At 33.5% G+C, this 15,638-nt stretch overlaps 2 protein-coding genes across 5 annotated transcripts; both read right to left on the bottom strand.

The window, feature by feature from the left end:
• LOC109332922 lies at window positions 136–3,982 on the bottom strand. Of its 3 annotated transcripts, none has more exons than XM_019568085.1 (6): window positions 3,787–3,982; window positions 3,264–3,340; window positions 1,791–1,864; window positions 1,595–1,698; window positions 1,354–1,419; window positions 136–568 (listed from the first exon to the last, which is right to left on the bottom strand). In XM_019568085.1, exons 2-6 carry the CDS (start codon window positions 3,326–3,328, stop codon window positions 305–307), a joined length of 573 nt encoding a protein of 190 aa, XP_019423630.1. In that variant the 5' UTR covers window positions 3,329–3,340; window positions 3,787–3,982; the 3' UTR covers window positions 136–304. The 3 variants fall into 3 exon arrangements, with proteins under 3 accessions (XP_019423630.1, XP_019423628.1, XP_019423629.1); XM_019568083.1 differs by having other exon boundaries at window positions 3,264–3,368; window positions 3,787–3,981; XM_019568084.1 differs by having other exon boundaries at window positions 3,264–3,368; window positions 3,861–3,958.
• LOC109332920 (mediator of RNA polymerase II transcription subunit 34) lies at window positions 4,768–14,371 on the bottom strand. 2 transcript variants are annotated; one of them, XM_019568078.1, is made up of 20 exons: window positions 14,244–14,370; window positions 13,914–14,131; window positions 12,753–12,899; window positions 12,413–12,628; window positions 11,373–11,477; window positions 11,163–11,267; window positions 10,899–11,021; window positions 10,340–10,428; window positions 9,836–9,872; window positions 9,707–9,740; window positions 8,846–8,898; window positions 8,405–8,482; window positions 7,999–8,064; window positions 7,293–7,359; window positions 7,135–7,188; window positions 6,877–6,984; window positions 6,491–6,555; window positions 6,079–6,157; window positions 5,485–5,702; window positions 4,768–5,125 (listed from the first exon to the last, which is right to left on the bottom strand). In XM_019568078.1, the coding sequence occupies exons 1-20, from the start codon at window positions 14,305–14,307 to the stop codon at window positions 4,946–4,948; spliced, it is 2,106 nt and encodes a 701-aa protein (XP_019423623.1). In that variant the 5' UTR covers window positions 14,308–14,370; the 3' UTR covers window positions 4,768–4,945. The 2 variants fall into 2 exon arrangements, with proteins under 2 accessions (XP_019423623.1, XP_019423624.1); XM_019568079.1 differs by lacking the exons at window positions 7,293–7,359; window positions 7,999–8,064 and having other exon boundaries at window positions 7,135–7,240; window positions 14,244–14,371.

Genomic DNA, 15,638 nt, shown 5'->3' with positions numbered 1-15,638 from the left:
ACTTTTTAAAAAAGTAATGCAAATGAATGGCGATAATACAATGATCATGTGTATAAATCTTTATACTGACAGTGCATAGATGTTACACTCAATATCATTTATATTTGATCCTATAACTCTTTCTAAAGTCACAACTTTAGAATTTGAACCTCCATCATTGCAGTTAAAGTCCACTTAGGGTGACCATAAAATATTTTACATTCTACACCATTTACATCAGAATATCCATCCATGTGAATGGCTTGGCTTAAGTGACTATGTAATTTTGCATGCCCTTATATCCTACCTCTCATGAAAATGTAACTCAACAAACCCACATGCTTCCAAAGGCTTCTTCAAGTGCCCTCTTTTTGCTTATTTCTGGACTCCATCCTCCAGCCCTTGCTCCTCTCTCAGCTCTTAGCTTCATTGTTTCCTCATCATCACCTGCATATCCCAACATGTCACTCCCTCCAAGTGGTAAAGGTTGTGGGGCCATGCCTGTGGGTCTTGGCTGTCCTGCAAATGTAGGTGCATATTGTCCTTGTGGAACAGCTCCAAATCCTGTTTGAGAGTTTTGGTTTATACCCTGTCTCAAGATAATATAGAAAGTTAATCTGTTGCTTATATTATATTCTGAAAATCAGAGCTTTATAACTAGGCTGCACAATCTACATATTAAAGCAAATTAAAGAAAACCTTTACTATGCAGATTAGCACATGTTCGCTATCATAAATAAAGTTAAGAGTCCTAGCCAAATAAAACCGATGAATAGAGAACAAGGTTTCGAGCAAAAGTTTTGTTTTGGAACCAAAAACTAAATCAGTGAGACTAATTCCATGTAAAATGAATTCTCAATTTTTAGGATTGCAGCATAGACAGAAGGCAACCTCTATAACCTTAGTCTGACCACTTCTTTCTGGCATCCCATCTACTTCACAAAATCATCCACAAATGGATAATTATTCTATGCTTCACTTCCACACTCAACATCCAAGAGTTTGTGAACTAGTGAAAATATCAGCTCAATTTCTCCTTTTCTCTCTTAACAACCAGATGTGATTTTGTCTTTTCTTTTGTGGAAAAAATCTTGTTATGATTTCAACGACTTATCTTTTTTCATCTCAAATGGATCAAAACATCACTAAATTCTGATTGAAGGAAAAACTACTCACAATTGTCACATGGAATAGAGAAAATAGTTGTTTTCATCAATGACTTGTTACATGCTTGTAAATGGTAATAGAGGAAGCAACATGGTAAAATGAATAAACATAAAATCTCAACTAATAGATCACATTGATTTAAGTGCAACAAATCAAGCCATAAAAGTAATAGTAATCAATTAAATAAATTAGCATCATAATACTTACCACATCATTGTCAGTTTGTGCAGGTTGCCCCTTACTTGCTGCCAGAGCTGCAGCTAATTCTTCAGCCTGTTAATTACTGTTATTATTATTATCGTCATCATCAGCATAGTAACAATATAAGAATTATGGTACGAAATCCATACTTCACTATCCTCCTGATTGAGGAGTGATATACTAGAACTGATCACAAAGACTTATATGGAAGGAATTAAAACAACGAAGAGACCATTCTCAGAAGTACCTTTCGGGCTCTATTAATCATTATTTGCTCTGCATTTTCTTCCTGGTATATGGCAATTTTCGCTTCAATAGCAGCAACATCTATTCCTTCAATCAAGTTGAATGCTGCAAAGGGGGAAGGAGGAAACAGAGCCTCTTAAAATTCAAAGTAAAGCAAAATTAGTGAAACACATTTATACATGATAATAGCAGCTTACTCATGTCCTCTACTTCCTCCAAGTAATCATTGTATTCTCTCAAAGATGGGAAGTCATCTTCACGTTTATTGAATCTATAAGTTTCCAGTAAAGTGAGCATAAATGGGTAAGTAAATGAATTTAATACTCTGGCCGTACACACCGAGAATTGCAATGCTGAATACAGTGCCATTGGAACTTATTTCTTTTCTACATAATGTTTGAATCTAATAAAAAACTTCAAAGAAATGAGAAAACCCAATTTTTTTGTTATTTTTATTCAATTATGAACTCTAAATCTAAGTAGTCAATCCTACATAGCGGAGCGACTTATCCCAAAAAACGGGTAGCATGTAGCAGGCAGGTAGCAGGATGGCTGGGATTTGGACATTTGGGGAAACTAAATAAGTATACATGCTATACACATATAAATGCTCAAAAATAGAAAAATAAACAGAATCAAAGACATAACTCAAATTCAATATAACCCAAATAAATATAATAGATCAAAATCAATGACATAACTCAAATCCAATAACAATATAAGTGAGATGATGGTAGCTGGGATGGTGGTGCCTAACGCTGATATGATGCCAGGGCTGAAACTGTGAAAGAGGGGGAGGAGGAGAGTTGAAACTGAACCTGAGATACCTTCAGTAATCAGTTTTTACTCTTTACCAAATCGCCCAAGAGTTGAGACCTAGATGGGAAACTCAACAGGAAAACTTGCAGAAGAGAATAGGAAGAGAATTTTTGCCAGTACAGGGTCATGTCATAGGAAAAACTTGTGATTTTTGCTGGAAAAACTTGAAGAGAAGAGGGTTTCGCTGGAAATATTTCAATATTGTTGGAAACAGAGGCAACTCGTCACAAGGAGAACAAAATCAGTGGAAAATTGCCAAAAAAATCAAAGAGAATGGTGAGAGCAGCGTTTTGATCAAATGACATCAAAGCTGCTCAACCAAGAGCCTTTAGTTCTAAGTAAGGTTAAAGTGTGGGTGAAAAGACTATTAGCCCAAAAACATAGAAGAAAGTGGTTTAAAAATGAGGATAAAGCAAAACAGGGATTTCACCTCGAGGTGGAATCCCACCACGAAACTGTGACAGTGGCTCGAGTCAGCCACTACATTGAATTGGGACACCAGCCAGAATCACATCCCACCGACGCCCCTTGCCACGACACAATCACGGGAAAGCATGGGATCCTACATGGATTGACTACTTTGCTCTAAATATGATGGATTACAAGATCAATGGCTTTTCTCGTGGAATAAAGAAATGCCTCTACATTTGATGACAAATACCCTGCTCCTTGGCCAATCACTTAACTAACCAGAGTTACTAGCATATGGTCCTATATGATCCATGAAATTGCTTTACATGAAGATTAATAAAGAAGCATCTAGTGCAGCCTTATGATGGAAGCATCTAGTGATTCACATGTCATGTCAAATCTATAAAGGACGATGAAGTAAGGATAAAAAAGGGGGTTACATGCTAGCAATCCTCCTCCTGATTGCGATCTCCTTGTTGTGTGGATTGCTACTGGTTACCACCATTCTCTTTCTCTGCTACTTCTCTCAATTTCCCCTTCTTTTACTAAATCATCAAGTTTATAGAATATCAAAGTGTTATACACAAACATAATCAGTTAAACAAGATATATATTATTATACTACAACAACCAAACCTTAATCCCACTGGGTGGATTGGCTACACGGATCAACACCATAATGCTATGTCATATTATTTGACAAAGCATTCATCTGTAAAAAATTTACAATTGATTCACCTATATATATACATAATGTTATGTGATAAATCATGTTATTAGACAAAACATTCCTCTCTAAATCTTTCATAATATATATATATTAATAATTTGGGCTTTAATAATAGGACACATGTGTCATGAATTATAGTATCTTTGTCATATGGATATAGTGAGTATAAAAATGAAAACAAATGCAATTGGAATTGAGATGAAAAAGCAGGTTTAAATTGAAGGTGTAGGTACCAATTTTAGAGAGAATACGAGAATGGTAGAGTGACAGCGCCGACAAGATTCTCCGATGAACCACCCGGACTCACGAATTAACCTAATCAATACTTTGAACAATCAAAGGAAATCAACAAGAATAGAAGAGGGAGTGAGTTATTCAGACAATAAGCACTTTTAACACTATAATCATATTTTTTACACCATTAGTGATTATAACCCTTGAATAAAAAACAAATGTATTTGCTGTGTAAATAATCTTATACTAACAATATACACTAAGCTTCATGTAGAATCTGGAAATATGTTTTCCAAATATAAAAGATTTTTGAAAACATTCACTATTTTTAAAACGGTTTTGCTAATTAAGTATATAGTTTTTAATATTCACTTTACATGTTTGAATTACTTGTCTATCAACAATGCGTTAAGTTGAAAGATACTTTTGATAGTACCTAAAAAAAATCACTTCTTTGTTGCTTTTAGGATAATGGTTAGTAAAACCTTTTTTAATTAATAAAAGTAAAAAAGTATGTTCTAAGAACATAGTAGTTCATAATCAAAACAAAAAATAATGCAGCTGATTGGACCAATTAGAGTAATAATACACAACAAAATCAACCACAATCTGAGCCCATCATCTTAAGTATTCAATTTTCCATGGTTTCTTGCCGAAGCTCATTTGATTTGTGAGGAAGCTTACTGAACAACAAATATAGTTAAGTTTGGATATCTTACGTGAAGATTAAGTTTTTGCTCCCTCATCTAATATATACACTCATGCGTTGGGAGCCATGTTATTTAGTTATTAGTAAATAGGTGAATTTTATTGAATACACTCTTAAGCTATTTTCAAAACAATAGGAGTTACTCTGTGATGAGTTAGTATATTCATTTCAATAAATTTATGAGGTTTTTTCTACTAAAAAAAGTATATCAATCATTACATATTCTTTGTTTTCTTTAATTTTTCTCCTTAATATTGATAGTTAGTGTATCCATGGTTAGTTTCCTTTCCCTCATCTCACTTAGCAACAATGTATTAGACAAAGGATAGGAAATATAAACTACATGTTTAGTCCTAAATCATTATATATTTAGGACTTGATATTTTATCAATTATGCCATATTAGACAAAGGGTAGGAAACATAAACTACATTGAGGAAAAATTTAGTTTCATGCTTCATCTTCACTACTATCAATAAGAACAAGGTTCTTCTTGGTCTTCAACCTCTTTGAAGCTCTACCATCAGTTCCTTGTTCATCAGACTGCTTAAAATCGGCATATTTTTCGATCTGCTCAAGTATTCTACTTCCATATTTTTCAGTCTTCAATTTTCCAATTACCTTCTCCAACTGCACAGACACAGAAAGAAAAATTATAGTTCTGGATAATAGCAATAGTGCAATACTATTCTAGGTAACACAATTCTTAGGTAGTGTTTGGTATTCGGACAAAGCAGAAAGGGAAGAAATATTTATTTGGTTCTAATCTAACCTGTATACCTCATTGTGTTCTGTCTATAAGATACTCCAAAATATAAAACAGAACTCATGTTATGTTATATAATGTACACTGAATGCTACCTCAATGTTGCTACCATACATTAAGGTATAAATTTTTCTCAAGAAATAAATATTAGTTCAGAAATGGATCTAAACAAAAACCACCTGCACAAAACCAAGTTATAAAATATAACTTCTATAAGTCTTGCCTGTTCTAGTGAGTTTGGTTTTTGAGAACATAATAAGCTAATTTGTTGAGTGGACAAGATGGAGTGTGGGAGTATTCCTCCATGAATGGAAGACAATTCTTTCCTCAGCTCGTCAAGCTTTAGCTCCAAACCGGAGGACCCGAGGCTACATTTCGCTACTCTTACTCCAGCCTTAGTTTTCTGTTCACTATAAATCTCAAGCTTCACAGCCCTCTTCCCTGAATGTGAAGCAATTAGGATAGAGTTAAGTACACCTTAACTGTGCAGCATATAAAGTGGCAACAAAATTAAACAAGAAAAATCATAAATTTTCAACTCTGTTGGGGTAATACTAATAGTGGCACAGACAGCTTAAACAGTAGTCAAACCACACAAGCATGTTATAAGAAGTATCATAAGTGTTGAGTACAAGTAGATAAATAGGTGCAAGCCTGTCCATAGAATTGAAAAAATAAACCCACTTCTTTGAATCAGTTTCTCATAAAAGATTTTCATGGTTGAATGAAGAAACAACACTTAGCACAGAAGTAAGATGCAAGACCTTCATATCTTTTGCCATGATAGTTTGACATCTCCAACATGAAACAGACGTACCTTGTGATATTTGCTTGGCCAATGGCCCTACAGCAATGTAAGCATTTGTGGCATAAGGGGTATGCTGATATTCTTCTTTCTACATCCAGAAAAGAATTGGTCTCTATCAGCCACACACAACGATTGAAATATACATTTTTGCACTAACTGGTCAACCGAGAAAGCTTGGGAGCTTTGGAACAGTGATAGCTAAAACAGTCCAAAGTACATTATTCGTTGACAATCTTTGCCTAAGTTTATAAGAGTTGATATTCTAATTTTATATGATGTGAAGTAGAGCATGTTTTGCAACAAAACATCTTTCTATTGGGCTCCTTTTTTGTACACTTATTTTTTCCTTGTCTACCACATGCCCAATCATTTTTGACGAGATATTTTTCTAACTTTCAATAATAAGACAACAATGTATTACCAAAGCACGCTCCAATAAAAGCTGTAAGATGAGCTGCTCAATTTCCTCTCGTTTCAACTCAGCACCTGAACAATTCAATGTAACAAAATTCGACACTATTATATTTGTGATAAATCATCTTCAGGAAACAGATTAAGATTCACAAATGATTCAGTTAAGAAGATTTTTTATGAAAGAAAAGAAGAGGGTGCTTAAATTGTGAATTGTTGTTACATAAGCAATTCACATACATCGAGCAGCTGTGTTATTTTTTCTTTTTCCTTTTTATTAATCTCCTCGTACTACAATTGAACCTATTGGGATTGAGCCTCAGTCATACCTCCAACCTTATTGCTAAACTAACTTGGTAGCCACACCATAAACACAAAGGAGAGGATACAACCAACCTAATTCTTTTTGCTTTCCTTTCATCTTTTCGACTAATTGCAACATTGTAGACCTCTGATCATTTGCTTGCAGATCTTGCAACAATGAAACCATCAGTATAGCATGGCCTGCAAAGTATCCCCATGCAAAGGTTAATTTTAACAAAATGGGAGCAAGATATGGAAAAGTTTAGAGATCAGAGGGAAGGAAGTATGAGGAGTCAATTGCGATCAAAAGAAATGCTACTATAAGATTGAACAGAAGTCATAACAACGTACGAGTGACATCCACTTCCTTCACCTCACTTGAGAATGCACAGTTGTCGCACATTCCTGTAACATAAAAAGAGTATATCATTTTAATATATGCCACAAGCCTACGAGGCTACGATAGTGGGACAAAAAAAACAGAAGTGAATGACTACATTAAAAGGTACCGTTGCAGTCTTGAAGTGGCTCAGCAAAATGCCGGAAAAAGGCATTTCGTCGGCATTGTCTTTTGGACTGGATTAAAGAGAACAATAGATATAATTTATAATAAGTGAATAATTATGAGGAAAGTTAACAGATTATAAGAAAAAAAGTCAAGTGCACATGTTCCATAATCAGGCAAAAGAAAAGGCACTCAATCACACAATAGTGCAGCACAAAGAAAGAACTCAAGCTTATTACAAGTTTACCGAAAAGAAATGGCTTCAATGATTGATACATTTTGTTGTGCATATAAACATTTAAAGTCATTCTGCCACCCTCAAATAAAAACTTGAAATAGATAAACAAAATTGACAAGTTTGCACCATTAACAATATGAAGAACATGTGAAACTGATTATAAAAATTTGTAGCACCAGTTTACAGGATTGAACATTCTACACAGTAGTTCAGCCAGAAAAATTGAAAGGGATGATGGCTGAATGGTATACTTTGTACAATCCTCAAAGATGAAAATGAAATTTTGAAATATGTTGTTTTGTACATATTCATACATCACAGAAATAAGCCGTAACTGAAGAACCCTCAACTAAACAGAAAGAAGTGAAATAAAAAAGAAAGAGGTAACTTGAAAAAACTGAAGGAGTGAAATTGTATTTGCTAAGATCAACCACCACCCATAATACAGTTTAAATATCATAGTAGAACTTACCTGACAATATCGTACTATGTCGTATAGATTCTGCAATCCTGAATTTTCGTAGAAGACCATTGAACTCTGCCAAAATTATTATGATAATCATATAATCCATCAATCTACAGGCATGTTTACATGTGAATATGCACAAGCATCTCTATACAAACAAGCATGTGGGAAAAAGAACAATTCTACTTTTAGTGGTAAGGTTGTAATCCACTCCTAGATAACTTTTAATTTAATCCTATATTCTTAAAAGGGAAGCTGGTGCCAAAAATAGAACTCAGTCCACTGGAAAATATGTTTGAGCTCCATATAAGTAGGTCTTATATCCTACAAGCTTCAGTTTTTGCAGAAAATGACAATTATATAAAAAATTACAAATACGCACAAATGAAAAGTCGATGGTTACAAATTTCACCTGTCGGGGAACATCACCAGGTCTAAAGTATAGAAGGCATTCAGAAGGAAGTCCATCTCGGCCAGCTCGACCACTTTCCTATTGAAAATAATTTAATGGTGTTAAATAAAAACCAACCCTAGGCACCTTCACCAGATAGATTGAGCTTTAAGAATAATGGTCCCTTGACATGCTATTAAAGTCTCTCTTGTTAAGTAGCCAAAAATTCAATCTTTGCAACCCCAACACCCATTACTCTTTATTAAATTGGTTTTCAGCACAGGGTATGACAAGCATGGGCTTTGGCGCACTTCAAGTTCAAGCCCAAAAGACTTTCATGTGAGAGGGTGTGTTAAGATAAAAAATCATTCCTAGACCTTCACTCGATATCTTAAGCTTCTAGGATGATTCATAACATAGAATATATGACAGCAAAAAACTGTAGCAGGATCAGTGAAAAACCTGATAGTATGTTTCCATTGATTTACTCAAGCTGTGATGGATGACAAACCTGACTACATAAAAATAGCTAGCATTAGATATTCCCATCTTTTAAGAAGGTAAAGCAATACAAGAAGCATATCCACTGATAGGTACTGGATCACAAAGTAGAAAACGAGAGGTTAACTCTCTCAGCCCCAGGAATTTTGAGAGCCATGGCTCTCCCTCCTAACCTTTATTCCCAAAATCCAAAAATCAGCCTCTCTACTCTGTCCTTATTATTTATGGCATGCCATTTTGTCTCAGAAACTAAATAACTATTGGGAGTCTACTAATATCCACCCAGAGACTTCTCATGCCAAAACATTCATAAGCATTCTTCTCTATGCAACAGAAGAAGCTGCATCATCTCCAACTTTGCAATAATCAAGAAAGGGCATGCATTTGAAATGATTAAAACATGTAGAGAATATTGACAAAGATAGTCTTCTAGACTATATAAGTCTAGAGAGAATTCAGAATTCAGATTGAGAGAAATGTCACTGTCATAACTACAGGTTAAACCAATACTCATAAAGGCCAAAAGGAACATTGATTGTCACAGCTATAAAAAGACTTTATGTCAAAATATATTAAACAACATAAAAAATCAATTGTGCATGTACATTTGCACACTGAAAAAAAATAGCTGGTGACCATATCTGCATTATAAACATGGAAAATAATATGATAGTACAATATTGACAATCTGAGGCCACCCTATGTATTGAATGTTTGAAATTCATCGGTTACACATGCAATATCTGTGTATAAGGAGAAAGAGAGAAACCAATAGCAGTTTAAAAAAAAATCGGAATTTTAAGAGTGCTTTGCAATACTAACCATCTGGTTTATTGATTCCCATACCAAATGCAACCTGGAACGTAAATAAATACAAAATTAGGTCATTGATGAAACAGACCAGGAGTGACAAAGGCATGTGTCACAGGTGGCAGTTGAAATGATACATACTGTACCAACAATGACCTTCAGCTTGTTATTGCTCCACCTGTGTGATTAAACATACATATCTCCATGAATTCATTAGTAAAGCCATTATCATATCATTTACAATCTAACTATTAATATGTATGACGCACAAAAGAGAGCCTGTTCTGCGTCAAATTTCATAGCACATAATAACAAGATCTAAGAAAAAAAGTTACATGCTGTTTCTGAAGCTGCTTTCATACCATTGAAATAAGAGCCAACACTAAAATTTAGCCAAAGTCTTCTAAAGTAAGGATTCTTGGATTAATGGGTAGATAGAGTTTCACAAGCAATACAAATGTATAACTATTGGATTCAACAAGTACAATTCTACTAAAAACAACTACTCAGTTCTTAAAACAATGGCAAGTATAACACCAGTAATCGGTGAGATATTCAGAACAGTCAGGCAAGAAATGACTTATTTTTTAAGAAAATATAAAGCATTAACATGTAAAAGTGATAGCATTCTGATAATAACTTTACCGCATATGTACTTTTTCCCGAGCGTTTACATCCATATCAGCATGATAATGATCAGCTGAAACTCCTCTGTCCCGTAACTCCTTTGCAACCTAAAATACCTAAAGGAATAAGTATCCTGACTACCTCCCATGTGAATAACATAAGCACTAACATGTAATTATCTACAGATTAAATCATACGATTAGCAAGCATTAAGAGTATACAATAAGATTTTAAAAGCTTCCAAAATAGAAGAAGCAATAATCACTGAGACTCTGTCTACTTACTCGTGAAATCATTCAAGATTCCTTAAAAGCATAAAGATTAAAAAGAAAAGGACAATAAGAAAACTAATAATGCAGCAAGGCTTCCCATGTCTCTACATAAAGAGATGGAAAATCCCTTGAACAGCCATGAGCAGAACACCAAAAAGAAGCTAAAACATTAACATCTGAAGAAAATTTAAGGGCAAAGGGACACCCTTGAAATGTACGCATTATACTTCCTTGAGGGCAATAGTTGACATTCAAAATATGCATGCTTAATTGTTAGACTTAGAAGAAACCATAACCAGATATACCTGCTCACATTCCTTGCGAGAGAAGCAATAAACAATCCCGGATTCGTTATTTGGATAAGATTCTTGAATGAATTCAGCAATTTCATCAATAACGACCTTACCGACAGATGACTTTTCCTTTACCTGCAGTATAAAATAGCAATCAGTGATCATAAACGTAAATTCCTTTCAACTTATTATTGAAGCCAAAAGTCTAATTTCTTTTTCTTTTGGGATGGTGTCTGAAGTCAAAATATGTTAAAACAGACATATCTATAAACATACCATATAAAACAAGTTTGGCCTATTGACTGAGCTGACAAATTTGACACATCTAGGAATACGTAACATCTCCATCAGATCATTTTGGACCCTTTGAGTAGCAGTTGCCTGACAAACATGTTTCATAAAATAAATTAAAATTAAGAATGAAGAGGAAAACCAAACCTCATAATTTTGTTTTTAATAATTAACAGCTTGAAGACAAAGACTTACAGTCAAAGCAACCATAGGGACATTAGGAAACTGAGTTTTGAGAATACCAAGGTTCTTATAATCAGGTCGAAAGTCATGACCCCACTGACTACAGCAATGTGCCTCCTGCAATGCAAACCACAATCAGAAATTACACTGTCACCTAACTAAACAGCACTTTTATGAAACTCCAAGACATTCTAGGCAAGTAGAATAAATTGTGCAATAGATGAAGCAAGTGTCAGCATTGAGAACTGCCAATAGCCAAATCAACCCTAAAGCTCAAGATATTAAGAGGAGGCACATAAATGGTGCTTATCTCTAACATTCTCACTCATGCAAGAACCCTTTAGACATGAAGCGCTGACAACATACAAGCCCATTTTACTTTGCGGCAAAATTTAATTTACTTATGGAGAATTGAGTGGTAAGGATCAAACTTCTAACCACTTGCGTATAGAGACTTTGATATTGTGTCAAGAACCAAATTAACCCAAAAACTTAAGCTATTATGTGAACAATGATGGGTTACAGCTAACATATACCACCTGATATCATCCAAGTTTTTCCAGTTAAAAATAATAATTAGTTACACAAGTTAAATGATGTGCCAAGATATGGGCTAGGGACTTTGTCCAATATATCTCATTTCTACCGAACATTATTGTCAGACACAAGGATGGACCATTGCAGAGAGCATTGTTAAATAGACACAAAGTTTATGACATTATTCGGAGGGTGTCAATCACGTTGCACCAACTATCTTGAACATGGAAGGTCGTATCAGTGTCTTCTAAGAAGGAAGACAAATTTGACACATCTATCTCTGTTGATACTTGATAATCACAAGTTCACAACCTCTGAATCTCTTATGGGTCCATATGTACTTGCATTTGGTTAAAATGGATCATGATTAAACTGCCAAATGAAGCAAAATATAACAATATTCCTAAGCATTTAGTCTTATAATCAACAAGACGAGCATTGACATTCATAAAAAGCAGTGAAATAAACAAACATGATCCAAGCGAAGTCCATAGAGCATCTCATTATGGACTCACATCAATTGAAATTAGAGAGAGACGACCAGCATGATTGCATTTTTCAAGTTTTGACATAAACCTCTTGCTTTTTGATATCTTTTCCGGAGTGACATACAATACTTTTAGTTCCTCCTCGCCCTTCTCCAGAGCTTTGTATATGAACTTCTCATTGTCCTTACTTGTTGTTGATGTCAACATATAAGCTGGAATGCCCAGAGCAGTCAAACCCATTACCTATAGCCATCCCCCCAAACCCCAGCCATAAAAGAAAAGAATGAGATGAAGACAATGACCTTTTAAATTCATGGAAACATTCATGGACCAAATTTGAATTGGATTTTAACATAATGCTATGCACCTGATCTTGAATTAAGGAAAGCAATGGGCTGACAATAAGTGCAATTCCGTCACGGAGAACAGCAGGAAGCTGGTAGCAAAGGCTCTTGCCACCACCTGCAGCCATAATCACCAGAACATCTCTTCCACTCATGATGGCATTAATTATCTATCATCAATGAGACTACATATTAATAAACTTGTAAACAAAAGTTATAATTCCTTAATATAAACAAACTAAAGCCCTCAAACTACATGATCAGCTTGATACAGTCATGACAACATTAGAAACCAGAAAGAATGCAACTAGCCAACTTTTGAAAATCAATACTGTCTAAAAACCGAGAGCATTTAAGACAAGATACTTAAATAAGAGTTAAACACACAGAAACTAAACATTATGACACGTGAATCAGGTAAATAAACTTGGACAGACACAAATATCCTTACTAAAAAAATTAGGCATCATATTTTTGTTAATCAAATTAAAGACAATAACAACCCCACAGGTATTGAAACCCAAAACCATAGTTACGAAGTTGGAGCTCCACCAATAAATGCAAAATATAGTAACTAACATGAATACAACAATTTGAGTCATGTGATATGTGATAGTCTTAGCATGAAGTATTTTGCATAAGCTAAGATAAAATGTTAATATCTTCCCTGTATTATGATCTCAACTTTCTTTCTCCAAATTAAATGATATCGAGAAAGCAGGGTGAATGTACAATCTCAATTCTCGGCTCAAGAGAACTTCAGTTCAGAACATAACAACAAGCAGACGTGCTTCATAAGTAAGAGTTAGACGTTATTATTTTTATGGAATTAACAGTGATGCAAGCTCTAAGAGGACAGTTGACCTTATTTGAGCTTACTAGAACAACTTCTGAAAATAGTTTATGACTTTCCTATAAACTCTTCTTCACTTGTAGAATTATAGAAAAAGCACTTAATTAAGTTATTTATCCAAATGCATTCTAAGCCTAAAGGTTTTTATACTAAAACTAATTGTGATTGACAAATCACTATGAATGTTTATAAACTAATTGTCCTATGAAAAGCATACATGACCCGAAAAAATAAACCTTTAAAATCACATTGCATCAAAATCAAACATTTTTTTAAATCCTTTTCAAAGATAAAAAGTTTTTTTTGTATTTACTTTATTTATTATTTTTACCTCTCTTTGATTTGCACGGTATGATGAAATGCCAAAAATATTCAACCTGAGATCATCTGCTTGAGAATCCCATTCAAATGGAGCACTCCAATTTTCAACAGACCCAGACCCATTATTAATCTGATTCTCAGAATCTTTACAAGCTTCAAGAATAGCACTTAGCTCAGATTTTCTCTCGTACAACTTCTCTTGTCTCTCAATTAAACCCCTTATTTGATCTGCATTATTATTATTATCATGTTGAAAACACGTGTAACAACAAATATCAAAACATAGCGATTGAAAAGAAGAAGAAGAAGAAGAAAATAGGGTCAGAGAATTAGGTAGAACCTTGAACATCTTCAATCTCGACATCGATGTTAAGAAGTTCCTCCAATATGTCGTTGCTTTCCATGTCTAACGTTGTCAGGGCAAACAAAGCAACTACACTTATAGCGGTTAACCCTTTTATGTTTTCATTTCACGTTTCAACTATGTCAAATGAAGGTGCTAAAATTTAAATATAAATATTATGAAAGTTAAATCATTTTTTGTTTTTTACTTTTTTTTTCTTTGGAAAGGTAATTTTTTTAGTACTCCAAATTATAATATATATCACTTATAAAAAAGAATAATTAATAATTAATAAATAAAGTATTGTCTTTGTGTGACATGTTATTTTTAATGGTGTAAGAGAACTTGTGGAAGAATATATTATTTTTATTTTTTTATCTTGAGTAAAATAAATATTTCTTTTTAAAGTTAGTTGATTAAATAAAATATAAATTACTAAAACTTAAATATTCAGCAAGTTAATTATTTTTTAATCAATTAGAGAATTAATTTCAAGTGGTGAGTTTGAAGAAGGGTCTTCTCTACTAATGAATATATACTTATTTTTTCTTTATTTTTAATGACAAAAATCTAATTTTATTATAATTAAAAAAATAAATATGTTATCAAAATTTACATTTTCTTTTATTTTTTAAAATACTCATCTCTCTAGTAAGTGAATGTGTTACTACAACAGGTGTATTGAAAGAGAACAAAGGTGACTAATTTGTTTGTTGTTTGATGAGTGATGCATATACATAAAAAATTGTCTTATCAATTGTTTGATCTGCAGAAGTATTGGACAACATTGCATAATAATAAATATCATCCCTTGATTTAGACTTTAATAAAAGTACTTAAATTGATGAGTATGTCTCGCTTAATCAAAGTTCATCAATTGAAACTTTTAATATTGATAGTGATAATATTGGATAAAGAAAACTATATTAAATATGATACAGATTGAATTTGAATTAATTTGAGTCTATATATGATGTTCTTGTATGAATATCACATGGTTTATAACCAAAGAAATAAAAAGGAATTACTTAAGTTATTGGAGGAAATGCTTATAAAAGTTGAGAATAAACCATATTTGTATCAAGTTATGATACATGCTAATTGATTGGCTATCCAAAAAGCTTCAAATGATATGAATTTTAACCTTCTTTACAACTCCTACAGTATTTTCTAACTTAATATTCAATAATTTCATAGGACTTCATTGTTTATGTCTTAGGCTCTTAGCATAGGAAAATTTACATGGATAATGTAGTCAAATTACACTGTCACATATTTAGTATACGTTTTGAAATAATTATGAAAGTGGTGTAAATTTTATGGATCTCGTGGATGTGGTCCACGACTTTGGTGAAGTCGTGGATAGGGAATACAACATCCCTACAATCTTGT

Source organism: Lupinus angustifolius, chromosome LG18 (genome assembly GCF_001865875.1).
Source record: "Lupinus angustifolius cultivar Tanjil chromosome LG18, LupAngTanjil_v1.0, whole genome shotgun sequence".
NCBI classification, from domain to species: domain Eukaryota; kingdom Viridiplantae; phylum Streptophyta; class Magnoliopsida; order Fabales; family Fabaceae; genus Lupinus; species Lupinus angustifolius.
Note: the sequence above shows the minus strand (reverse complement) of the source record. Positions and strands in the feature narration are given on the sequence as shown.

Excerpts from the sequence above, each read along its gene's own strand:
- LOC109332922 (XM_019568085.1), bottom strand. The coding sequence starts at position 3,328 with ATGGTGGTAACCAGTAGCAATCCACACAACAAGGAGATCGCAATCAGG. Across the intron at positions 1,699-1,790 it reads GGAGGAAGTAGAGGACATGA|CATTCAACTTGATTGAAGGA; the intron begins GTAAGCTGCTAT and ends CCCCCTTTGCAG. Across the intron at positions 569-1,353 it reads CACAAACTGACAATGATGTG|GGTATAAACCAAAACTCTCA; the intron begins GTAAGTATTATG and ends ATCTTGAGACAG.
- LOC109332920 (XM_019568078.1), bottom strand. The coding sequence starts at position 14,307 with ATGGAAAGCAACGACATATTGGAGGAACTTCTTAACATCGATGTCGAG. Across the intron at positions 10,429-10,898 it reads CTCGCAAGGAATGTGAGCAG|GTTGCAAAGGAGTTACGGGA; the intron begins GTATATCTGGTT and ends TAGGTATTTTAG. Across the intron at positions 7,189-7,292 it reads GCCACTTCAAGACTGCAACG|GAATGTGCGACAACTGTGCA; the intron begins GTACCTTTTAAT and ends TTTATGTTACAG.